The 26,179-nt window shown below is 39.1% G+C and overlaps 1 protein-coding gene and 1 pseudogene across 7 annotated transcripts in view; one reads left to right on the forward strand and one right to left on the reverse strand.

Moving 5' to 3' along the window:
- The window catches only part of ATL2 (atlastin GTPase 2), a 117,068-nt gene extending 99,840 nt beyond the window's left edge, over window positions 1-17,228 (forward strand). For 3 of the 7 annotated variants that reach the window (XM_058428369.1, XM_032176754.2, XM_032176757.2), the window contains exons 8-14: window positions 784-922; window positions 1,723-1,850; window positions 10,859-10,915; window positions 11,865-11,936; window positions 12,616-13,047; window positions 14,494-14,508; window positions 14,604-17,228. In XM_058428369.1, the coding sequence (XP_058284352.1) occupies window positions 784-922; window positions 1,723-1,850; window positions 10,859-10,915; window positions 11,865-11,936; window positions 12,616-13,047; window positions 14,494-14,508; window positions 14,604-14,711 (951 nt within the window). In that variant the 3' untranslated portion in view covers window positions 14,712-17,228. The remainder of the gene's footprint in view (window positions 1-783; window positions 923-1,722; window positions 1,851-10,858; window positions 10,916-11,864; window positions 11,937-12,615; window positions 13,048-14,493; window positions 14,509-14,603) is intronic. The other 4 variants (XM_032176756.2, XM_032176758.2, XR_009209945.1 and 1 more) reach the window with 3 other exon arrangements.
- A 7,492-nt stretch (window positions 17,229-24,720) lies between these two features.
- On the reverse strand, window positions 24,721-25,724 carry LOC116483557 (glyceraldehyde-3-phosphate dehydrogenase-like; annotated as a pseudogene).
- Between the last annotated feature and the right edge of the window lie 455 nt (window positions 25,725-26,179).

The raw sequence follows: 26,179 nt of genomic DNA on the forward strand, positions 1-26,179 counted from the left end.
GAGAGGGACCTGAAATCCTAACACATTTCTAAGGTCTTTGTACTGCACTGTAATTTTTTTTATCTTAGCTTTTACTTTGCTCAGGGGCTAAACTTTTTATTTGTAGGCAAATTTATACTTTGTTTTGTTCCGTTTTGTTGCTGTTATAAGTACTTTAAAGGTAAATTCATAATTTATTTACTGGTGTATAAGTCACAGCCATAATTTGTTATTGGTTATTAGATACTGTGATTAACTACGTTATTTGTAGTTTTTGCTGTTCCAGGCAGCTTACTTGGGAAAAACATCTTTTGTGGTTTAAGAAAATGTGGGGTTGGCTGGGTGCGGTGGCTCATGCCTGTAATCCCAGCACTTTGGGAGGCCAAGGTGGGTGGATCACCTGAGGTCGGAAGTTCGAGATCAGCCTGACCAACCCTGTCTCTACTAAAAATACAAAATTAGCCGGGCATGATGGTGCATGCCTGTAATCCCAGCTACTCAGGAGGCTGAGGCAGGAGAATCACTTGAACCTGGGAGGTGGAGGTTGCAGTCAGCCGAGATTGCCTCATTGCACTCCAGCCTGGGCAACAAGAGTGAAACTCTGTCTTCTAAAAAAAAAAAAAAAAAGTGGGGTCTTAACAAAGTGGTCAGAAAAGGGCCTTCGTAATTTTTTGTATTGTCAAAAAAGACTCCTTGGGAGTACCATCTGCGTTAAGTGTGCATGCATGTGAGTCTGTGTGTGTTTTCTTTAAAAAAATTTTCTTTCTGCTGTTTACAATTTCACCTGTCTCTCTCTGCCCTCAGGTAAAACAAAATCAACATGAAGAGCTTCAGAATGTAAGGAAGCACATACACAATTGTTTCTCAAATCTTGGTTGCTTCCTTTTGCCACACCCTGGTCTTAAAGTTGCAACTAATCCTAGTTTTGATGGGAGATTGAAAGGTGGGAATTCCCATTCTTGCTAAAATCTGAACTTATTTATTAGAGGTGGAAAGTTTTTTAAGAAAATACATGATGCCTTAAATGTCCTGTCTTATACTGGAGAATGTTTGGATGCATTGTTCATGTTGTGATTGTAATGCTCTGTGTTGTTTCTCTAGCAGTCCATTGATTTGTTTGCAGCTGTCTAGCATATTGATTAACCTATTTTATAATGTCTCTTGCTCAGCGCTGATGTCCTGAAAATTCTGAAGACTGAGAGCATTTCTTTTCAATTGATTGCAGTCTGCTAAAAGGCTTTATCGTTTTATTATATTGATGAAATCAGATATAAGTCTCTTTCAGGAGTGATAGTATAGTTTATATATGTTGTAGGGTTATTTTGAGTGTGTTGGCAAAACGCTTGGGGATTGACAAAACTTTTACAGTATGGCTGGTAAAACAAAATCTAGTAGTAAAATTTAATACAATTTTATGAATTGTTTGCCTCTTGAAAAGGACATTTTCCTTAATACTAAATGTGAAATTTGTCTTAGTAGTCCACAAATTTATTTATGTTTTATTTATTATTTGAACTGGCAGTGTTACTAGGGGGTTGGGGAAAATGGGCTAGTGGAGTAAGGGGGATTATATTTTTTCCTGTGAGATATGGCATGTTGGATGAGCTTTTTTTAAACAAATGAATCCACTTCAGTAATAAATACTATGTATTCTTATTTCATAAAACAGAATTTTATGAAATCGTACCAATGGGGACCTAATTTTTTTTGGACTAATATGTTGCTCAATTTTTTGTTTTCTAGATATTGATGAAGACTTTAAACGAGAGCTTCGAAATCTGGTTCCATTGCTGCTTGCCCCTGAAAATTTGGTAGAAAAAGAGATAAGTGGATCTAAAGTCACTTGTAGGGATCTTGTAGAATATTTTAAGGTAGGTGAGCTCTTAAACGGCTTTGTCTAAGATAGAAATGTAGTTGACTTAAAACTAATCTGTATGTATAAGAAATTCCTTGTCTTCATTTTAAAACAAAAAAGAGTAAGATTTGTAATTTATCTTTCTGCCATGAATTAGATGTATCTGTATTTAAGGATATTTAAAAGATTATAGCAGATTTCTGTCTCCTAGACAGTGATTTAATTTATTTACAGAATTATCTTACTTTTTCTCCATCCCAGATATGGAGAGAACAAGCCATTCATCATACTCTAATACTACTCTGTCATTAGTGAATGATAATAGGAATGGAAAGCATAATTTTACATCCTAAGTTCTCACAAAAACACTCCCTCAGAGTTCTGAGGACTTGATAAGAACAGCTGAAAGTATTTATATTGGTTCAAGTAAAGTATTCATAGGTTTTTTTTTTCCCCTCTGTTCTTCTCTAGTCTTTATAGCTTGCCTGCCAGAACAAGACCGTTGTGGAAGGTTGTATTATTTGTAGTAGTTTTAACTAAGAATGTATTTTGTTCACTTACTGGATACTTGATAGTTACTCTCATATTATCTTTGTTTAGTTATGGATGAATTTTTTAAAATTTATTTTTACTTTTGATTTTTAATTTTCGTGGGTGGGTACGTAGTATATATACTTATGGGGTACATGAGATATTTTTGATACAGGCATACAATGTCTAATAATCATATTAAATAGGATGTCCATCACCTCAAGCATGTATCCCTTCCTTATGTTACAGACAATCCAATTATACTCTTAGTTACTTTAAAAGGTACAGTAAGTTATTATTGACTGTAACTACACTGTTATGCTATCAAATACTAGATCTTATTCTAACTATATTTTTGTACCCATTAACCATCCCTGCCTGCCCTCCACCCTGACTACCTTTCCTAGACTCTAGTAACCATCATTCTAGTACTCTGTCTCTCATGAGTTCAGTTGTTTAAATTTTTAGCTCCCACAAATAAGTGAGAACATGTGCAGTTTGTTTTTTTCTGTGCCTGGCTTATTTCACTTAACATAATGTCCCCCAGTTCCATCATGTTGTTCCAAATGACAGGATCTCATTCTTTTATATGGCTGAGTAGTACTTCATCGTGTATATGTACCACGTTTCTTTATCCATTCATATATTGATAGACACAGGTAGCTTCCAAATTGTAGCTGTAGTGACTAGTGCTGCAGTGAACATGAAAGTGCAGATGTATCTTCTATATACTGATTTTTTTTCTTTTGGGTATATACCTAGCAGTGGGATTGCTGGATCATATGGACGTTTTATTTTTAGTCTTTTGAGGAACCCCCAAACTGTTCTCCATAGTGGTTGTACTAATTTACCTTTCTGCCAACAGTGTACGAGGATTCCCTTTTCTCCACATCCTTGCCAACATTTGTTATTGCCTGTCTTTCGGATAAAAACAATTTTAAATGGAGGAAGATGATATCTTTCTGTAGTTTTGATTTGCATTTCTCTGATGATCAGTGATGTTTTCATATCCTGTGTCCCATTTGTTTGTCTTCTTTTGAGAAATGTCTGTTCATATCTTTTGCCCGTTTCTTGATCAGATCATTGATTTTTTTTTTCTTTTCCCTATAGAGTCGTTTGAACTCCTTATATATTCCGGTTACTAATCCCTTATCAGATGAGTAGTTTGCAAATATTTTCTCCCAGTCTGTGGGTTGCGTCTTCACTTTTCTGATATGCAAAAGCTTTTTAACTTGATATGATCCCATTCGTTTATTTTTGCTTTGGTTGCCTGTGCTTGTAGGGTATTACTGAAGAAATCTTTTCCCAGACCAGTTTCCTGGAGGGTTTCCCCAGTGTTTTCTTCTTCTTTTTTTCTTTTTTTGAAATGGAGCCTTGCTCTGTTGCTCAGGCTGGATTGCAGTGGCGTGATCTCAGCTTGCTGTAACCTCCGCCTCTCGGGTTCAAGCAATTCGCCTGGCCTCAGCCTGGGCGACAGAGCAAGGCTCCATTTCAAAAAAAAAAGAAAAGAAAAAAAGAAGAAAACATTGGGGAAACCCTCCAGGACATTGGTCTGGGAAAAGATTTCTTCAGTAATACCCTACAAGCACATTATCAAGTTAAAAAGCTTTTGCACATGAAAAAAGTAGCTGGGATTATAGGCACCTGCCACCATGCCTAGCTGATTTTTGTATTTTTAGTAGAGACAGGGTTTCACCATGTTGGCCAGGCTGGTCTCGAACTCCTGACCTCAGGTGATCTGCCTGCCTCTGCCTCCCAAAGTGCTGGGATTACAGGTGTGAGCCATCATGCCTGGCCACCGATGTGTTCTTTTAGTAGTTTCATAGTTTGGGTCTTAGGTTTAAGTCTTTAATCCATTTCGATTTGATTTTTGTATATGGCTAGAGATGGGGTGTAGTTTCATTCCTCTGCATATGGATATTCAGTTTTCCCAGCACCATTTATTGAAGCCACTGTCATTTTCTCAAAGTTTGTACTGAAGTGCAACTTTCAGTACTGTGTAGAATAGCAGTGGTGAAAGTGGGTATCCTTGTTTTGTTTCAGATCTTAAAGGAAAGGCTTTCAATTTTTTCCCAGTTCAGTATGCTACTAGCTGTGGGTCTGTTTTATATAGCTTTTATTATGTTGAGATCTGTTTCTTCTGTACCTTTTGAGGATTTTTACCATGAAGGGATGTTGAATTTTATCCAATGCTTTTTCAGCATCAATTGAAATGGTCGTATGGTTTTTGTCCTTCATTCTGGTGATACAATGTATCACACTCATTGATTGATTGATTGGTGTATGTTGAACTGTCCTTGCATCCCTGCCTGACCCTAGGTGATGATGAATGATCTTTTTAATGTGTTGTTGAATTCAGTTTGCTAGTATTTTGTTGAGGATTTTTACAATGTTCATCAGGGATATTGGCCTGTAATTTTTTGATGAGTCTTTGTCTGGTTTTGGTATCAGGGTAATACTGGCCTTGTAGTATTGGTTTGGAAGTATTCCCTTCTTCTCTGGTTTTTGGAATAGTTGAGTAGGATTGGTATTAGTTCTTTAAATATTTGATAAAATTCAGCAATGAAGCCATTAGCTTTCGGGCTTTTCTTTGTTGGAAGACTTTTTATTATGGCTTTGATCTCGTTACTTGTTATTGGTCTGTACAGGTTTTAGATTTCTTCATGGATGAATCTGGGTAGGTTGTGTGTGTCTAGGAATTGATACATTTCTTCTAGGATTTCCCATTTATTGGCATATAGTTGTTCATGGTAGCCTCTAATGATCCTTTGGATTTCTGTGGTATCAGTTGCAATGTCTCCTTTTTCATCTCTGATTTTATTTATTTGGGTTGTCTCTTTTTTTCTTAGTGTGGCTAAAGGTTTGTTGACTTTGTTTATCTTTTTAAAGAATCAACTTTTTGCTTCATTGATCTTTTCTATTGTTTTTATTTCAATTTCGCTAATTTCTTGTTTCCTAATTTTGGGTTTGGTTTGCTCTTCCTTTTCTGGTTTTTTAAGTTGTATGGTTAGGTTGTTTTTTTGAAGTGTTTCCTCTTTTTTGATGTAGGCACTTATTACTATATACTTTCTTAGTACTGCTTAACGCTGTATCCCATATATTTGGTATGTTGTGCTTCCATTTTCATTTGTTTGAAGAATGTGTTTATTTATTTCTTAATTTCTTCACTGACCTAGTGGTCATTCAAGAGCCTATTGTATTAATATAATTTCCATGTGTTTGTATAGTTTCCAAAATTCCTCGTTATTGATTTTATTCCATTGAGAGAAGATACTTGATATAATTTCAATTTTTTTGATTTTATTTTTTTGTGACCGAGTGTCGCTCTTTTGCCTAGGCTGGAGTGCAGTGGAGCAATCTGGGCTCACTGCAACCTCTGCCTCCCAGGTTCAAGTGATTCTCCTGCCTCAGTCTCTCAAGTAGCTGGGACTACAGTAACGCACCACCATGCCCAGCTAATTTTTGTATTTTTAGTAGTGATGGGGTTTCACCATGTTGGCCAGGCTGGTCTCAAACTCTTGACCTCAAGTGGTCCACCTGCCCTCAAGTGGTCCACCTGCCTTGGCCTCCCAAAGTGCTGGGATTACAGGCATGAGCCACCGCGCCCGGTTCTCTTTCTTTAGTTTCTAATAATACTTGCTTTATATATCTGGGTGCTCCAGTGTTGGGTGTGTATATATTTACAGTTGTTATATCCTCTTCAGGCTGAATTGATCCCTTTATCGTTATATAATGACCTTCTTTGGCTGATATAAGTGTAGCTTCTTCTGCTCTTTTTTTGGTTTCCATTTGCATGGAGTATCTTTTTCCATACCTTTATTTTTAGTCTCTGTGTCTTTATAGATGAAGTGTGTATCATTATTTTTTAAAACCCATTCAGCCACTCTGTGCCTTTTAATTGGAGAGTTTAGCCCATTTACACTGAATGTTACTGATAAGTAAGGAGTTAACCTCTGTCATTTTGTTACTGTTTTCTGGTGGTTTTGTGGTCTTCCTACCTGCCTGTCTTCCTTTTAGTGAAGGTGATTTTCTCTGGTGGTATGTTTTAATTTCTTTTTATTTTTTTGTGTATCTGTTATATGTCTTTTGAGGTTACCATGAGGTTTGCAACTATAATATATTTATTTTAAACTGATAACACTGATTGCCTAAACAAACTATTAACAAGGAAAGAGAAAACTAATAGAAATTCTACACTTTAACTTCATCCTCCAACTTTTTAAACTTTTCGTTGTTTCTGTTGATGGTATACTATGTCTGGAAAAGTTGTGGTTGTTAATATTTCTTATAGGTTCTTCTTTTAGTCTTTCTACTCAGGATATGAGTAGTTTATACACCACAGTTAGTATTATAATATTCTGTTTTTCTGTGTATTTACTATTACTAGTGAGTTTTGGACCTTCAGATCATTTCTTACTGCTCATTAAAATCCTTTTCTTTCAGATGGAAGAACTCTCTTTAGCATTTATTGTAGGACAGGTCTGATGTTGATAAAATTCCTCAGCTTTTGTTTGAGGAAGTCTTTATTTCTCCTTCATGTTTGAAGTATTTTCACTGGTTATACTATTCTAGGAAAAATGTTTTTTTCCCTCAGCACCTTATGTCATGCTACTCTCTCCCTGCCTGTAAGGTTTCCGCTGAGAAGTCTACTCCCAGATATGTTGGAGCTCTTTTGTATGTTGTTTGTTTCTTTTCTCTTGATGCATTTAGAATCCATTCGTGCTTCTTCTTCTTCTTGTTGTTTAATAGAAATGGGGCCTTGCTATGTTTAACAGGCTGGTCTCCAACTCCTGGCTTCAAGTGATCCTCCCATCTCAGCCTCCCAAGGTGCTGAGATTACAGATGTGAGCCACCGTGCCTGGCCTGTTGTTGTTTTTAATAGAGATGTCATTTCTCTACATTGTCCAGGCTGGTCTTGAACTCCAGGGTCAGGCAGTTCCCCCACCTTGACCTCCCAAAGTGCTGGGATTACAGGCATGAGCCACCATGCCCAGCCAGGATCCATTCTTTACCCTTGACCTTTGGGAGTTTATTACATGTCTTGAGGCAGTCTTATCTGGGTCAAGTCTGCTTGGTGTTCTATATAATCTTTTGTTCTTAAATATTGGTATCTAGGTTTAGGTAGTTCTTTGTTATTGCTTTGTATAAACTTTCTACCCCTATCTCTTTAGCTACTCCTCTTTAAGGCAGTGAACTCTTAGATTTGCCCTTTTGGGGCTATTTTCTAGATCTTGTAGGCATGCTTCATTCTTTTTCATTCTTTTTTCTTTTGTCTCAGCTGTGTATTTTCAAATAGCCTGTCTCCAAGCTGACTAATTCTTCTGCTTGTTCAGGTCTTGTGTTAAGCTCTGAGGCTGGGTGAGGTGGCTCATGCCTGTAATCCTAGCACTTTGGGAGGCTGAGGTGGGCAGATCACTTGAGACCAGTCTAGGCAACATGGTGAAACCTTGTCTCTATAAAAAATACAAGAATTAGCCAAGCATGATGGCGCATGCATATAGTCCCAGCTACTTGGGACACTGAGGTAGGAGGATCTTTTGAGCCTGGGATGCAGAGGTTGCAGTGAGCCAGGATTGCACCATTGCACTCCAGTCTGGGAGACAGAGCAAAACCCTGTCTCACAAAAATAAAATAAAATAAAAAAGAGGTTTGGATGCATTCTTCAGTATGTCAGTTGCATTTTTCGGATCCAGGATTTCTGCTTGATTCTTTATAATTATTTCAGTCTCTTTGTTCACTTTATCTGAAAGGATTCTGAATTCCTTCTCTGTGTTATCTTGAATTTCTTTTGAGTTTCCTCAAAAGTGCTATTTTGAATTCTCTGAAAGGTCAGTTATCTCTGTCTCTCCAGGATTGGTCACTGGTGCTTTATTTCAGTTTGTTTAGTGAGGTCATGTTTTCTTGGATGGTCTTGATGCTTGTGAATATTTGTTGGTGTCTGGACATTGAAGAGTTAGGTATTTGTTACAGTCTTTGCAGTCTGGTCTTGTTTGTACCTGTCATCCTTGGGAAGGCTTTCTAACCATTTGAAGGGACTTGGGTGTTGTGATCTTGATCACTGCAGCTGTATCTGCATTAGGGACATTTCAAGCCCATAATGCTGTGGCTCTTGCAGATTTGTAGAGATACTGCCTTGGTGCTCTTGGGTAAGATCCAGGAGAATTCCCTGGATTACCAGGCAGAGACTCTTGTTCTCTTCCATTACTTTCTCCCAAACAAATGGAGTCTCTATCTCTGTGCTGAGCTGCCTGGAGCTGGGGGAGGGGGTGACACAAGCACCATTGTGGCCACCATCCCTGGGACTTCACTGGGTCAGACCTGAAGCCAGCACAACAGTGGGTCTTGCCCAAGGCCCATTGTGACTATTGTGTGGTTATTGCCTGTGGTCAGTCAAGGCCCAGAGGTTCTACAATCAGCAGGTAGCAAATCTAGCAAGTTCCCTCTGGCCTTGGGTGGGTCCAGAGATGCTCTCTGGTGATCCGCCCGCCTTGGCCTCCCGAATTGCTGGGATTACAGGTGTGAGCCACCACACCTGGCCTTCCTCTCCTTTACTCAAGCAGAAGGAGACTCTCCTCATAGCCACAACATCTGGGAATGTGCTGGGTCACACCTGAAGCCAACACATTTCTGAATCTCACCCAAGGCCCATAGTGAGTACTGCCTGGCTACCACTACTGCTTATTCAGAGCCCAAAGGCTCTTGAGTCAGCAGGTGATGAACCCTGCCAGGACTTGGTCATACTCCTCAAGACAGTGGGTTCCCTTCCAGCCCAGGGTGTGTTTAGAAATCTTGTCTGGGAGCTGGGGACTGAAATTGGGGACTTAAGACTCTGCCTTATGCTGCATTCTACTTTGGCTGAGCCGGTATCCAAATTGCAAGACAAAATCCTCTTTACTCTCCCTTCTCCTCTCCTCTCAGGCAGAAGGAAAGACTCCCTCTCAGAGCTGTGAACTACACTGCCTGGGCTTGTGTTGGGGGAGTGACACAAGCAGTCCTTTGGCTGCCCCAGCTGGTGTCTTACTATATCATATGCACCCCAGGTCCACTGGCTCTGAGCCCAGCCCAGCACCAGGACTTGCCCAGGAATTGCAGTCCTTGTGGCTTAGACGGCCTTTCAAGTTTATTCAGGACCTCAGAGCACTGTAGCCCATGGTGGTAGGACTGGGTGCCTAGGGCTGGTCTAAATGCTCCCTCCATGGGTGCCAGCTGAGTTCTTTCCACTGTGGCAGGGCAGCGCTGAGTTTCAATGCAAAAATTCCACAGTCACTGCTTTCGCCTTCCCTAAGCACATAGATTGTGTCTCCATACCATGTGGTTGCTGCTGAGAGGATGGGGGAGGGGTGGTGTAGGCGATTCAAGACTATTTTTCCTATCCTTTTCAGTGCCTCTTTCAGTGATCTGAAGTTAAAACCAGGTACTGTGATTGCTCACCTGATTTTTGGTTCTTATGAAGGTGCTTTTTTATGTAGGTAGTTGTCAATTTGATATTCCTGGGAGGTGGTGATCACTGGAGGCTTCTATTTGGCCATCTTGCTCTGCCTCCTTCCCAGTTATGAATGAATCTTGTCAGTAGAAAGTTGAGATGAGCCAGGCACGGTGGCTCATGCCTGTAATCCCAGCACTTTGGGAGGATGAGGTGGGCGAATCACCTGAGGTCGGGAGTTCAAGACCAGCCTGGCCAACATGGTGAAACCCCGTCTCTCCTAAAAATACAAAATTAGCTGGGTGTGGTGGCGCATGCCTGTAATCCCAGCTACTCGAGAGGCTGAGGCAGGACAGCTGAGGTCGTGCCATTGCACTCTAGCCTGGGCAATAAGAGTGAAATTCCGTCCCCCCAAAAAAAAAGTTGATATGAAAGACCCTATATGGACTTCTAACAGACTCTCATCTTTTCCTTCTTACTCTTAAACCACAAATTAGGTTTTTGTTTTTGTTTTTTCCTTCTTGAGCTGAAATACAATTTAAGCTGGTCAAAGTAAAATACTGGATAAAATTGTTTCTTCAGCTGGATGTGGTGGCACACACCTTGTAGTTTCAGCCACTTGGAAAACTGAGGCAGGAGGATCACTTGAGCCCAGGAATTCGAGGTTGCAGTAAGCTGTGATCATCCCACTGCACTCCAGCCTCAGTGTCAGGGTGAGACCCCATCTCTAAAAAAAGAGAAAAAAAAGTTTTTAAAAAATATTAAAACACTGGCAATAGGGGGTAATTGTGAATTTCTTTTCATAAAGAAGATGGCATTTTATATCTAACTTTATGAGTTATAACTTTTATGTTATATTTGTTATAGAAATACCTAGGATATTATCTAGCAGCATATAATTTAATAATATTGAGAATAGGGTTAACTTTGTTGGAATAAGGTGATTTTTAAAGCCTAGAATTTACTTTTAATGGTGTTAATTATTTTTATATTTAATGACTTTTCTTTCTTTGGGGATGTGGAGCCAAATTGCATAACCTGTCAGTCTAACAAATCTTCTCCCTTTTTAGGCTTACATCAAAATCTATCAAGGAGAAGAACTTCCACATCCAAAGTCCATGCTTCAGGTAGAGAGAGTGAGAGAGTGATATGTGTTGTACATATACTTATTTATGAGGGAGAATAAAAATCTTTGCTTTAGAGAGAAATGCTGAAAATGGGGGGTGCTTTTTTGCATGCAGATACATTTTGCTTAAGGCCGTATGTGTCATGGGTCCTAAGTTTTCATACAATTTTTTTTTTTTGTAACTGCCGATTGTAGGCCTTCCATGTGTCTAGGCCACCAGAAATAAGAGTCCTCAATACCTTCTCTTCAGATGCTCAAAGTATAGGAAAATTTCTATTTGATAAGATGGCTTAATGTGGGCCTCTCTGAACTAAGCTGCTTCTATTCTGAGTCCTTGACAATGAATGTTGTTTGAAATAAGTCTTATTTTTATTTGGTGTTAATGATTTAGAGCTACTTCTAGTGAATATAGTCTCATTTTTTTTCTCTCTCTTTCAAATGGGGTTCTTTTGGGACAGTGTCATTTTAACCCATTCATATTTTAAAACATTTACTACTTTAGGCTATTTTTCCATTTTGTAGTAGATTAAACAGTATTTTCTGATAAAACTTCGTGCAATAAGTTTTGTGGGTTTGAAAATGTCTTGTATAATACTGATTATGAGAGAGAGAACCATATGGGTAATTCTCGATTCCTAACACCTGGAGATCCACATATTTTAGGGTTATATCTATTTATCTTTATCCATTTCCTGAGCATATGTGGTGTTTTCTACAGACACACTTTAACATCAACCTAAGCAAAACAAAATTAGGCAGCAGTCCTATTAGAACCACTTACCATTATATCCTTTATACCAACGTTCCCTTCCATAGGAAAGAAAAACTGGAAGTTGCTTTCTCTGGTTCATTTTCAGACTTGTTTATTGTACATAACTTATTGTGTTAATCAGAATTTTTAGAGTCATGCAGTATTTTTTGCATAATAATGGCATATTTTATTTTTTTAGGCAACAGCTGAAGCTAATAATCTTGCTGCAGTAGCAGGAGCAAGAGATACCTATTGTAAAAGTATGGAACAGGTTTGTACCTAAAATTTAAATTTGATGCTGGAGTAAAAAGATTTTTAAATTTTTTAAAAATATATTTAAAAAAAAATTCAAAATAATTGAGCTAATTTGTGCAGCTTGTGGTACATTATTCCCTAATTCCCCTTTATGGTGTTTCCTGGAAATAAACTATAAGAAAATAATTCACATTATTAGAAAGCAGAATTTGAGTTAGTAAATTATTATATAAACTCTACTGAAATATCTTCTGACAAATGTGTGATTCAGAGTGCTGTTATTAGTGACTTCTGATGTTAGTAGCATTAGTTTAAGGCCAACAGCAGTTTCTGTACTTGCTTGCTCAAACATTAAAATATCTTTTTGGGGCATTATCTTTTACCCATTCTCTTGCCAGCGATTTTGTGTACTATTATGGTGTATGGATGGTCAAGTGAAGGCAGATACAGAGCTCAGTGTAAAATTTTTTTGTCTTCAGTTTCAGTTAGTCATATTTGGAAAATTATTTTGCTTGAGTAGGTTCAACATATAAACAATAACTAGATTATGATAACCTGTGAGGTATTGTAGGTGAGTTTAAAACTGAATCAATCATGTAAGTGGTTTGACTTTCTGAGACTAAAAACTATAAACAGGAACTTCTTTCAAGTGTTAATTATTTCTAGCATGTAATACTGTAATTCTGTCTGTCCAGGTATGTGGAGGGGACAAGCCTTACATTGCACCTTCAGATCTGGAGCGAAAACACTTGGATCTCAAGGAAGTGGCGATAAAACAATTTCGTTCAGTAAAAAAGATGGGTGGAGATGAGTTCTGCCGTCGTTATCAGGACCAGCTTGAAGCTGAAATTGAAGAAACCTATGCAAATTTTATAAAGCACAATGATGGCAAAAATATCTTCTATGCTGCTCGTACCCCAGCCACACTGTTTGCGGTCATGTTTGCTATGTATATAATCTCAGGACTGACTGGCTTCATTGGCCTAAACTCTATAGCCGTCTTGTGTAACCTTGTCATGGGGTTAGCACTGATATTTCTTTGTACTTGGGCATATGTTAAATACTCTGGGGAGTTCAGAGAAATTGGAACAATGATTGATCAGATTGCTGAAACACTATGGGAACAGGTTGGTATCTATCTTTTGGTTTTTTAGTGACTAATCTTATTTTCCTGTGACTTTCCATCCTTTGCAGTATTTGTACTCCGACTTTGCCTTCATGTGAGGAATGTCAAAAGGATGTCTTCTGTTTTGTTCAGATGTAGAATCTTTATGAATTGAAGATTTTTTCTTTAAAGTTATAATTTTAATGTACTTTGGTTAGGCTAAATCTGTACTATCCTCTGGATAGATTCTTAGTTGTAGGCCTGATTATACCAGACGGTGGGCAGGGTCAGAGTCTGTAATGATTTTTTTCTTTGAGGAAAGAAAATATAAACAATGAATGATTTTCAAGGTAAGGAAAAGAAGTTTGGAAGCGGTGCTTTCGGAAAGCAAAAGAAGTTTCTTCCTAATATTGGCAAGCAGCAGTGCAGGAGAAATGTTGGATGATAGACAGGTCTTCATTGCCTTCCATGAAGATGTAGTGATTTCCTGATGTACTATGAGGAACAATCCCGTAGGGATTTCTTACCGAGGAAACTTTGACCTTTGTGTTATGGAAATATTAATTAGTAAAGCGAAGCACCATGAACAAAGAACCATGCTCCGTCATAATCTTTTACCTCGAACCAGAATTCAAAGCCAGGCTGTGAACTCTTGCCTGCAAGTATCTGCTAAGGAAAGCCATTTTGTGTATCTGCCTCCTGTGTGCTGGAATTACTTGTGGACAGAAAATTCCACTTATGGATGTCATTAAGATGATCTTCGTGAAATACTTGAACATCATGTCAAGGACCAGAATGAAAGCTACAGTTATTAATGACGAACGCTGTAATAGGCATTTCAGATGCCATTTTTGGGCTCATGAAATATTGAGCTTATTTGAAAATGTAGGATATGCAGCTCCATGTTTGTTGTGGCTATAAACTCGAAGATGGAAGAAGCAGACCATTTTTTTGAAGAAAGTTGATTGGATATTGACTTTTCTTGTAATGATGTTATTTTATAAAGTGACCCACTATATTAATTTGGATTTTGTATTTACTCTTTAGAGAAATGCTCTATTCAGATCCCATTGGGAAGTTTATGTTTGGATATTTATTCTATTTAAATTTTTATCTCAATCTCACTACTTGATGTTTCTTTGATATCTTCTAATAGAAGATGGATGCAAAGCTATCACAACTTCACTGTTAAAAAATTAGCTATTTTAAAATTTTGGATCATTTTTTCTGCAATATAATTTTCAATAATTGTACAATGTCTTCTTTTGAGAAATATTCATCTCTTAAACAGCATTGATTCTAGGATTTTAGAGGTACCATTATTACAAAACAATTAAATGGAAGAATCTAAAGTGTATAAAATCATTTTCAGTACAGTTTAGGTAAGGTGATCAACTAGTCAGAGATCTGTGCTGTGTCAACAAACCTTGTCTAAATTTCTTTGCATTTCTCTTTTCTTTTGCTTCAGAGGAGTCCCAGGAAGGTGAGAAACCTACAGTCTCAAATTCTTGTAGTCTTAAACTCTTTAGCTTCGAGGCACTCTGATTCATTCTCCTAACAAATCACTTCATGTTTTAGGTGTTTTCCAAACTGTTTGAAGTTACTAGACGTCGAATGGTTCGTCGTGCTCTTTCATCAGCACAGCGACAGAGACTGTCATCCAACAATAACAAGAAGAAAAATTAGACAGTATTTTTAACCTTTTTCTCTATCTGAAGTGTTCACACTTACACATGTAGGACAATTAAGCAGGACCGTCTGGGCCGGTCTGCATAAATGCTGTATACATACCAGATTTGATGCTGCATATAGGGTATGGAATTGCACATCCATCTCACAGGAATTGTAAATGGTTTGAATAAGTGGAAAGTAATTTTTGTTGCATTATAAAATGTCTAGTAGCATCATAAGTTTTTTTGAGAGAAGCATCTTTTTATTTCCCATATTCCTGGTTATTTTCATCATTGCTTTGAATTGAATTTTTATATCTATTTTTGTATGTAACTCTTTTTTTACCTCATGTTTTTGTTTGTTTTGCACATTTCTCATACCACAGGTATTGAAGCCCCTGGGTGATAATTTGATGGAGGAAAACATAAGGCAGTCTGTAACAAACTCTATCAAAGCAGGCCTGACTGACCAGGTGTCTCATCATGCCAGATTAAAGACAGACTGACAGTTCATCTCCTCACGGACTCCACTCTCTTTTTTTTTCATGCTTGCTGTACAATGAGAACTCAAATAAAAATAAACCAAAGTTTACAATCAACTGTAGAAGTAGTTTAGTGTAACTGGCTTCACAGATGGCTGCCACAGAGTGTGAAAATTGTTTGTTAGTTTTAAGCATTCTTTTAATGGCTCCTAAGACATGCAGATTGACTGAGGAGCATTGGTTAATCATGCACCTTTGTGCCATGTTTAATTCTTTTATTTCTTTTTACTTAATCTAATGTTAGTGAATTTGTCTTATGTAAAAGGATATTTCAGGGAAATATTTTCAGAAATCTATTTAGAGTCTCTAACACAGTGTCCCATTGAAATTTTAATTTTTAGAGAATTTATGAATCACTGTTTCAAGAACCAGATTGGAATGACAATGAGGCCTTTATTGAGCCACTACATTAAAAGTATATATTGCTTTACTGCCTTCAATACCAGTATTACATAAATGCATGTATCAGAAACTTCACAGAAATTACATGACAACTCTTGTAGCTAAGAAAGTAATTCTGAGGTGTACATTTGTCTTGCCTTTTTAAATTTATAAACTTGCCCTAAAAGGAGATGCATATCTGGGAAACTGAACTGTCTTTTTGCAGTTTAGCCTTCATGTACATAAAATATGCCATTAATTTTATTGGGGAAGAAATTCCATCCAAAAATGTTGCCTACAGCTATGAGTTAAGAGTGTCTGTACAGTGTGTAGCTTTTATTTTCTAAAATCACAGATAGGGCATGTATATGACTTATAAATATATAAATACGATTTTGTATTAAAAGTTTTGTAGTTTATGGCAAAATCTGGTCCTGTGGTAGGCTAAATAAGTACAGTCCCTGTGAAAGGAATGTTTGTGGCTCATGTCAGTGTGTGAATGCATAGACAATTTGAAGTTTTTGATATATTTGTGATATTTATCTTGAGCACTGCAATCTCACCCCCCCCAAGGGAATTCAATGGGAATGTTTATTGTGACTTTGTCCTCTGTTGCATTTTAAAGTTATTTCCTGTAATTTATTTTCAGTACATAATTAAAAATTTGTTGTATATATAAAATGAAACTTGTGATTCTTTTTTAAGGAATTTTTCAAGTACGTATTCCACTACATAATCCACATTTGTTTATAGTGAAAAGAGCATGAGCAGGAAACACCCCAGTTGAGAGCTCTAAGGTGTTGTACCCCAAAGCTAAGCTTGTAAAAAGTTACTTTTCTGTGTCTTGTCTCTATAAGGGAAAACCTATGATTAGCTTAGTTGTAGATGGGGATTATTAATTTCTTTCTCTCTTCTTTTTTTGGTGATATATGTAAGGTTAGCATTTTTTCAGTACTTTTGTGGTCTTCTTTATGAACACCTATTAAAGTACCTAGTTTTGTTTGTTTGTTTTTTGAGACGGAGTCTCTGTCACCCAGGCTGGAGTGCGGTGGCGCGATCTCGGCTCACTGCAACCTCCACCTCCTGGGTTCAAGCGATTCTCCTGCCTCAGCCTTCTGAATAGCTGGGACTACAGGTGCGTGCCACCATGCCCGGCTAATGTTTTCTATTTTAAGTAGAGACGGGGTTTCACCGTTTTAGCCAGGATGGTCTCAGTCGCCTGACCTTGTGATCCTCCTGCCTTGGCCTCCCAAAGTGTTGGGATTACAGGCATGAGCCAGCACGCCTGGCCCTTAGTTTGCTTTTTAAGCGAAGAGAATGCAGGTGTTGAGTTGCATGCCTGAAAACTCTGAATTTACTTTGGTTGATACATCTTCCCTCCCACTCCCATTCAGATTCTGTTTTTATATGGATTGTATTTGTTTCCAGCTGTATTAAATTGCTAACTTATCTATTCTTAAAGAATCGACCTGAAAAGTGTCTTTTTATTTCTTCTGCCACCCTGTTTTGTGAATGCTGTGGACTGTTTCTTATGAATGAAAAAATAATTTGTTGTATAATAGATTTTCTGAAATTAAAGACAGCTTACCTTTAAAAAGTTACAAAATCTAGACCATTGCCTTTCTTACATTTCTTATTGGAAAAGAGTGCTTTCTTCAAAGAAGACAATTCTCTACAGGATTTAAGTCCATTTCATACTTTTTAGCTTTAGCCTAAACATTCATGTCCTGAATTCCCTCCTTCCCTCTAACGTGACCAGAATGATCTGCGCATCTTGGGTTTTTTCCATTTGTGTCATAGTCGTGGAGTGAGGATGAAAATTAGCTTGAGTTGCTGTGCCTCTGGTAGCCATCTTCTCACTTGGCCAGAGATTACTCATCAAATGACTGTTGTACTTGGATTCTGTTGGGAGCCTCTCTCATACAGAGAATGCGACTTTGGGGAGTCTTCCAGTTATTGGTTCCTGTCAAAGCTAGATTGGGGGTTTCCCAAGAAGCACAGAGAATTGCTCCCTTACCTTCTCTACTGAAGTTTTAGATCCTAGGAACCTCTGTCTTTCAGATTTGCATTTTGCTGGAAGTTAGACTGAGGAATTGAGCTGCCCTTAATGTACTCAGTGAAATACAACTTTTATATCCTTTTAGGATTGTGAAATTTGCAGCCAAATGTATCAGCTGAATAGGTCCAAACTGCCTAGAGATACACATGAAAGGGCTTAGGGGAGGGAAGTCGCAGCCTTTGCATAGCTCAATAAGGCACCTCCATATATATGTTAGTACTCTCCATACTCAATGGCAGTCCTGTGTGATAGATAGGAAACCACTTCATCAAAAACAACCTTGGGCATCTCAGGCTTGCAACTTAGGACCCTCTACTACACACCTCCAGAAGTTTGAATCCGTTTGAAGCTTCAGAGAATAAGTAATGTTCCCAACTCAAGATGCAAGGACTGTCTTGGCTGCATTCCTAGAGGCACTAAGTGGAGAAAGTAACATCTTGCTAATACCGAAACAAGCTGAAAATTACCCATAACGTGACCACTCTAAAAAATGAATCGATGCAAGAAGTGAAAATGTTCCTGTCCATTTGATTGTACACCTGAGAGAGAATCATTACTTTGGTGTGTGCTATTGAAACCTTCCCTCTGCTTATTGACATGTCTATATATGCATAAAACATACTCTTGTTTTTTGTTTTACACAAAAATAGAATTATCCTGCACATGATGTATTTTTTTTTTTCATGTAACAGGATATTTTCCTAGGTCATTATGTAATTATTTAATGGTTACTTTGATTCTTAGAGTAGGTGGAGTTTTAAAGAGAGAACAGCAGACCTGGGATCACTGCTGAGATGGCTGGGCTCTGTGTCCCCATCCAAAGCTTATCTTGAATTGTAATCCCCATAACCACCATAATCACCAGGTGGAACTTGGTGGGAGATGATTGGATTGTGGGGGGGGGGCAGTTTCCCCCATGCCGTTCTCGTGATAGTGAGTTCTCACGAGATCTATTTGATGGTTTCATAAGGGGCTCTTCCCCCTTCACTCATTCAATCTGTCTCACCTGCTGCCATGTAAGACGTGCCTCTTTGCCTTCTGCCGTGATTGCAAGTTTCCTGAGGCCTCCCCAGTCGTGGAACTGTGAGTCAAACCTCCTTTTATAAATTACCCAGTCTTGGGTATGTCTTTACAGCAGTGTGAAAATGGACTAAAACAACTGCTAAGAGTTTTCTTTTTATGACAGTTTTCCTCCTATAGTAGGATTGTTGAGAGAATGAAATGTAAAGGAAGGGTGCTTGGGAAGCGGGCACAGGAACAGAAAATCGTGCCCTCAATTTTGCTTGTTTTAAGGCTGCGTCTGCTGACTGGCCACCTGTACTTGAAGCTTGTCCATAACTTACTCCCCGACCACCCCCACCCCATCCCCGGCATTTGGGCTGTTATTTAAGAGTTCTCTAACTTTCTGACAAATTTATATGGTAATTAGTAAACAACATACTCATTCTGGAGCCAAATGTGTCTGCAGCCCCTGACAGTAAGAGAGGTCATCTAAAATGGCATGGTTTAGACTTCCCGGTTACAAAACACGGAGACTACCTAAAAACAACCTAGATCTGGAAGAATACTTAAATTTCAATTCTAAGCAAAGGAGATTACCTTATAGTTAAAACTGAGCTTTGTTCCTAGCTCCACCCCAAGCTTCATGAATTTTTGCTAACGCTTATATAGCAGTTCAGCCTCAGCTTCTTTTTCTATAAAATAGGAATAATATTACCCCTCACAGATGTTAGGAGGATGTGATGAGAATTTCCACATCCTGGCAGACAGTCTTTTAAATCTTTTTTATGGCGTTGATATTTGTAAACACCTATCTTCCAAATCGTACTTATTTTTAACTTCCTCTGTTTCCTGAAGAGGATAAACAAGATGAATTTTGGAGGGTGGTGGTCATTGTTAATTTTTGTCTATGGAAGAAAGCATTTTTCAGTACTTCCCCCTAAATGGGTTGAGCTCCTTGGAAAGAAGAAACCATACTTTATGCACTTTTTTTTTTTTACATTATCAAACATTTTTGTGCACACTAAATGCTCAGAATGTTTTAACATGGACTGGATTAGTCAACTTCACCTCAATCTGCTTTCCATACTTAGGCATATGCCACCTACTGTAGGTAAGCTTGGTGGTTATTTGGCAACTGTGGGATCCTAAATATTGGCGGTTGCTTTTTCTCCCCTTGGCATCAAAATAATCAAACTATGAAGGAATATGATCATTAAAAAAAACCCTCTGGTAAAATAACTTTGGGGGATGGTGAGGGTAGGCTACGTTATGGATTTGGGTTATCCTATTTTTTTTTTTTTTTTTTGAGACGGAGTCTCGCTCTGTCACCTAGGCTAGAGTGCAGTGGGACAATCTCGGCTCACTACAACCTCTGCCTCCCAGGTTCAAGCGATTCTCCTGCCTCAGCCTTCCGAGTAGCTGGGATTATAGGCACCTGCCACCACACCTGCCTAATTTTTGTATTTTTAGTAGAGATGGGATTTCACCATGTTAATCAGGCTGATCTCAAACTCCTGACCTCAGGCAATCCACCCACCTCGGCCTCCCAAAGTGCTGGGATTACAGGCGTGAGCCACCACACCTGGCCTGTGTTATTTTTAAAACTTAAGTATACTGATTTGATCTAATGCAGCTTCCTAAGTATCTGCTTATAAGTCCTACCAGAATTGGGTTTACAGGCCTGTATAATGTGTGTTTATCTCCAAGAGGGATGTTTATATTATTTAGAGAGGACAGGGCAGTTTTTCCTGGGAAGACTGAAGGTTTTCTGTGTGTCGGGGGGTATAAACATGTTTAGCATCTATACTGAATGCTGCCAGTGCTCATGCAATAGCCTTGGGGTGGGTATTCTTATCTCTGATTTTATAGAGGAGGCATCCCAGGTTCAGAGAGGTCCACCACATTTACCAAAGTGAGGGTGCTCTGGGATTGGAAACCAGGTCTACTGGCTTTAGAGTCCAGAGGGCTATGTACTTACCCACCCTATCACACCACTGTGAAGAATAAATAGTCCCACCCAGAGAAGAGGAAGGAGAGAGAAGGGTCAACATCAAGAAGGAATACAGCAATGGTTCAGTGTGGCTCTGCTAGGGAGTTACTGAAGGGCAGAGACGGATGTAGGAGTGGAATTGAAGTCTACAGACCTGGGCAAGATTGTGAAGGGCCTTTCAGATCAGGTAGAGGGGCTTGACATTTAGATATTAAGGTTACACGGACGATTCTTAGAAAAACAGTACAGCTAAGCAGCCAATTCTAATACTTTAGTATAGTTTCTCAAAGTATGAATTTTTATTTTTATTTTTTAAGGGATGGGGGTGGGGTCTCAAACTCCTGGGCTCAAGCAGTCCTCCCATCTCAGCCTCCCAAGTAGCTAGGACTATGGACATGCACCACTCCACCTGGCTCGCTTTTTATCTTCGATTAGAGTCACCTGGAGTGCTGTGTGGGCCCCACCCACATTGCATAGTGAATATATTTATTTTTTATTATACTTTAAGTTCTAGGGTACATGTGCGCAACGTGCAGGTTTGTTACGTATGTATACATGTGCCATGTTGGTGTGCTGCACCCATTAACTCGTCATTTACATTAGGTATATCTCCTAATGCTATCCCTCCCCCGTCCCCTGACCCTGCATAGTGAATTTAAATCTGTATTTCTACCAGGTCTCTCAGATAATGCTAATGCATACTGAAGCCTGAGATCAGTGTTAAGTGTTTCCTAATGAGTAGCAGAATTATGGATTTCTCCTGCTGTTTTTATACTTTTCTGATTAAGAAAGCTTTCTGCACAGACAGAGCTGAAATTATGTTGTTGTGTTGTTTCTCTGGGAGGAAGGTGGAGCTTGTATTGGGAAGGAAAGACCTTGGCAATAGATTGAAAGTGTGCTCTTCTTCCATATTAAAGTAAATGTTGTCTCTCAAATTACAGACCCATTCTCAAGCTTGGATATTCTTTCAAACTATGTCATTTTGCTTCACAAACTTTGTACTTGTTCTTTCCTTTTAAATACTTTTGTGAAGGAACACAATAGTTTTGGACATAGCTGATGATTGCAGTCTTCTTTCATTTCATTAGGGAAATGTTTAAGAATGATTATGAGACTTCATAATGTTCCCTGTTCTTTCATCAGCTTTTGAATACAGAGAAAAGAACCTCAGGACTAAATTGTATAAATCAGCAGATCGTACCTCCTATCAAAGTATAATCCTTAAAATTATACATGACTGTCGTTCAAATACACAATGAATACATACTAAAATTTATTCAACTCCTTAATGAGGAAACCAGAGATGGCAAAAGGCTGTTTCAAAGCAGAATTGGAGAAATAGGAGTTATGTAGTCCACCAGGAAGGGCATTTTGAAATGAGTATGCTGAGTAATGTGAGCCCTTAGTAGTAAATGGCAACGCCAAACAGATCTAGATCAGCGAGTCTCAGACTTGAGTCTCAGGATCCCCTTCGGCTCTTAAAAATTGAGGCCCCCAAATGATCTGCCAATATTTATCTTATTAGAAATTAAAACAAAAATGTTAAAACATTAGAAAATAAGCCCATTATATGTTCACTTTTAAAAATTGTATAAAAAGTATGCAACATGCCATTTTTATATAGTGAAGTGATATTATAGTCAAGCAAATTAACATATTCATTATCTCACGTGGTTACCCCCTCCTTTTTTTTGTACTAAGTGCATCTAAAAGCTGTCTTAGCAGATTTCCAATATACAATACAATATTATTAACTGTAGTCCTCATGCTGTGCATTAGACCTCTAGACTTACCTTTGACCTACATCTTCCCATTTCCCCTGCTCCTGGTAACCACCATTCTACTCTCTGTTACTGTGTATTTGATTTTTTTCCTTTCTTTCTTTTACTTGTCGATTCCACACATAAGTGAGATCATGCAGTATTTTTCTGTTTGACTCACTTCAATTACCGTAACGTCCTTTAGGTTCCTTGTCACAAATGGCAGGATCTCCTTTTTTAAGGCTGAATAATATTTCATTCTGTGTGTGTATATATATACACACTAGATATACACACACAATCTGCTAGGATTCAATACATAAAGAAATATATAAATTTCTTTAGCGATTTGCCTAGAGGCCTTCTTGATAGGCATGTTAAGCAATGTCCCTGTATGACTTTGAAAGGACATGATCTACTGCCTTTTCCTTTATTTTTAAGTTTTAGATATTTTTTCAAAGCTCATGTCATGCTCCTTTTACCAGAAACAGATTGGGTCAGACCAAATAAATTCCATGTGTAAACAGTAGAAATTGAGACTGTATTATAAACTCCTTTCTTTAAGCAATCCCCCTCAAACAAAAGCCCCTTTTTTTTAATTCAATCTGAAATATGCACAAGAAAATTTGAAAGTAAAAAGACATTCACCCTTAAGATTTTGATGTACTCATCAGAGATAAACACCGATGCCATTTTCCCCCTTCTCATCTGTTATTTGTGTTAGTGTGTACAAGTAAGTGGTCCTCTGTATTTGGGGGTTCTGCATCCATGGATTCGGCCAGCCTCGGATGGAAAATTGAAAAGAGTGGATGGTTCCATCTGTACTGAGCATGTACAGTACAGACTTGTTTTCCTTGTCATTATTCCCTAAACAACTAGTTTCATAGCATTGACATTGTATTAGTTATTATAAGTAATCTAGAGATGATTTGAATCATATGGGAGGATGTGTGTAGCTTCTATGCAAATACCAGGCCATTTTCTGTAAGGGACTTGAGCATTGTGGATTTTAGTATCCACAGGGATCCTGGAACTGATCGTCCATGGATACTGGGGGATGACTGTATTTGAAAGTTTGGTTACTGTGCTGTACGTACCCTGGCCTTACCCCCTAGAGATTCTAATTTAGTTGATCTGTTTGCAGGCATTAGTATTTTCAAAAGTTCCCCAGATGATTCTGTTGTGCGGCTAGGACTGAGAACCACTACCTAATCTAACCTCACCTTCAACTCTTCCATGGCCTCCCACGCCTGTCTTTTATGTTCTCTATAATCCATGGTCTGTTATTAGCAATTTGCCCAAACAGTTTTTCTCTGTGTGTGCATTCTCTTCATTTTTCACTTTAACTGAAACCCTGGTGTCTTCTATTCCCCTAGTAGAATGTCTCCCCTGCAGCCCTCTCAAGGCTGACTTTCTCCCTCCCTAGCTACTGCTGGTCCTAACAGAGGTGATGTTCCTGTGCTCCATTGCTCCCTTTCAAGTCTTTTTTCTATTAAACAACAAATAAAACGGCTTCTTTAAAGTTGTCAGACTTTTCCACTTGTCACCCCAACTTACTGTGGGCAATCTACTGACCTCCCTACCACACACCCTCCTTCGTTGATAACTCTGGCACCTGGCTTCCAGCCTTCTTCTCTTGTTCCTTCTGTGGTCATTCTTGGATCCTTAATGTCACATGAATGACTCATCCCGTCCCTTGATTTCTTCAGCCCCCAAAAGACCTCCTTTCCTCCATGTCTACTCACTCATAAGTCATACCCTTCTACTATGTCATTACTACCTCCCAAATCTAGATTTTATGGCTTCCTTTCAGTTCATTGACTGCAGTGTTTCCTTTCAAACAATCCTCTAATCTCATTGAAGTCTTATCCTTTCACCCTACTGCTTGTTCATACATATTGCTCTCATCTCCTTACCTTCTTACTCAGGTAAGATGCAGTGGTCCAGCACTACAACCATTCTTTTATAAATATCCTTAGCTACTCTGTGTACCCACTTGATGAAACTTCAACTCTGTTTATAAACCCAAGTCTCTACCTGTACCTAGACCTAGCAGCTGAATATTGTTGGAGAAAAATCATGGAATCCTGCTATCTTTTTTTTTTTTTTTTTTGGTTGAGCACAGAGGAGTTTATTGATGATACATGACAAGGTGGGACTCCCTAGACCCCTGCCTCTTCAGGGGGTCTGCATGGAAACTGTGAGGAGGGGAGATTCTCAGTGTGGTAGGAGACCTAGTGCAACAGGGAATTCCTAGCAGCTGAGGACCTGAGGCTGGTGGTCTGGGGGTTTTACTTCTTGGAGGCCATGTGGGCCATGAGGTTTACTGCCCTGTTGTTGTAGCCAAATTCATTGTCATACAAGAAATGAACTTGACAAAGTGGTCATTGAGGGCAATACCAGCCCCATCATTGAAGGTGAAAGAGTGGGTGTCGCTGTTAAAGCTGGAGGAGACAACCTGGTGCTCAGTGTAGTCCAGGATGTCCTTGAGGGGCCTCTGACATCTGTTTCACCACCTTCCTGATGTCATCATATTTGGCAGCATTTTCCAGATGGCAGGTCAGATGCACGACCGACACATTGGTGGTGGGGACATGGAAGACCATGCTAGTAATCTTCCCATTCAGCTCAGGGATGACCTTGCCTACAGCTTTGGCAGCACCGGTAAATGCAGGGATGATGTTCTGGAGAGCCCCATGGCTGTCACGCCACAGTTTCCTAGAGGGGCAATCTACAGTCTTCTGGGTGGCAGTGATGGTGTGGATCGTGGTCATGAGTCCTTCCACAATACCAAAGTTGTCATGGATGAGCTTGGCCAGGGGGACCAAGAAGTTGGTGGTACAAGAGGCATAGCTGATGATCTTGAGGCTGTTTTCATATTTCTCATGGTTCATGCCCATCATGAACATGTGGGTGTCAGCAGAGGGAGCAGAGATTAAGACCCTTTTGTCTCCCTGCTGCAAGTGAGCCCCAGCCTTCTCTGTGGTGGTGAAGACACTGGTGGACACCACAATGTACTCAGCGTCAGCATCGTCCCGTTTGATTTTGGTGGGATCTTGCTCCTGAAAGATGGTGATGAGATTTCTGTTAATGACAAGCTTCCCATTCTCAGCCTTGACAGTGCCATGGAATTTGCCATGGGTAGAACAATACTGGAACATGTAGACCATGTAGTTGAGGCCAGTGAAAGGGTCATTGATGGCAACAATATCCACTTTACCAGAGTTAAAAGCAGCCCTGGTGACTGGTGCCCAATATGGCCAAATCTGTTGACTCTGCCCTTCACCTTCACCATGGTATCTCAGGATGTGGCTGGTGCTACACAAGAAGATGTGGCTGTCTATCAAATGGGAGGAGCAGAGAGCCTGACTAGGGTATCTTCAACTGCATTACCACAATTCTGAAATAGGTACTCAGCTGTCAACCCAAAATAAAATTCTAAGACCTCCCCCAACTATCTGAATGGACTTTGTCCTTGGCCAGGGCACTCTTAAAATTTAACCTGAAAGACCAGTTCAGGCCATGATGGGAAGTGGGGGTCGGACATGTCTCATGAAACCTCTCAGGCATTCATATCAACACAGACTTTAAGTCTGATAAGAAACATTTTACAGCCTATTCTCTCTGAAGTCTGCTACCTGAAGACTTCCTCTGCAAATAAGAACTTTGGTCTCTACAATCTTTTATCTTAACCCAGACATTTCCTTTCTATTTATCCCAGGTCTTCAGATAAACTCAACCAATTGTCAG

The sequence above is a fragment of the Hylobates moloch genome, unplaced genomic scaffold (assembly GCF_009828535.3).
Source record: "Hylobates moloch isolate HMO894 unplaced genomic scaffold, HMol_V3 SCAFFOLD_15, whole genome shotgun sequence".
In the NCBI taxonomy this organism is placed as follows: Eukaryota; Metazoa; Chordata; class Mammalia; order Primates; family Hylobatidae; genus Hylobates; species Hylobates moloch.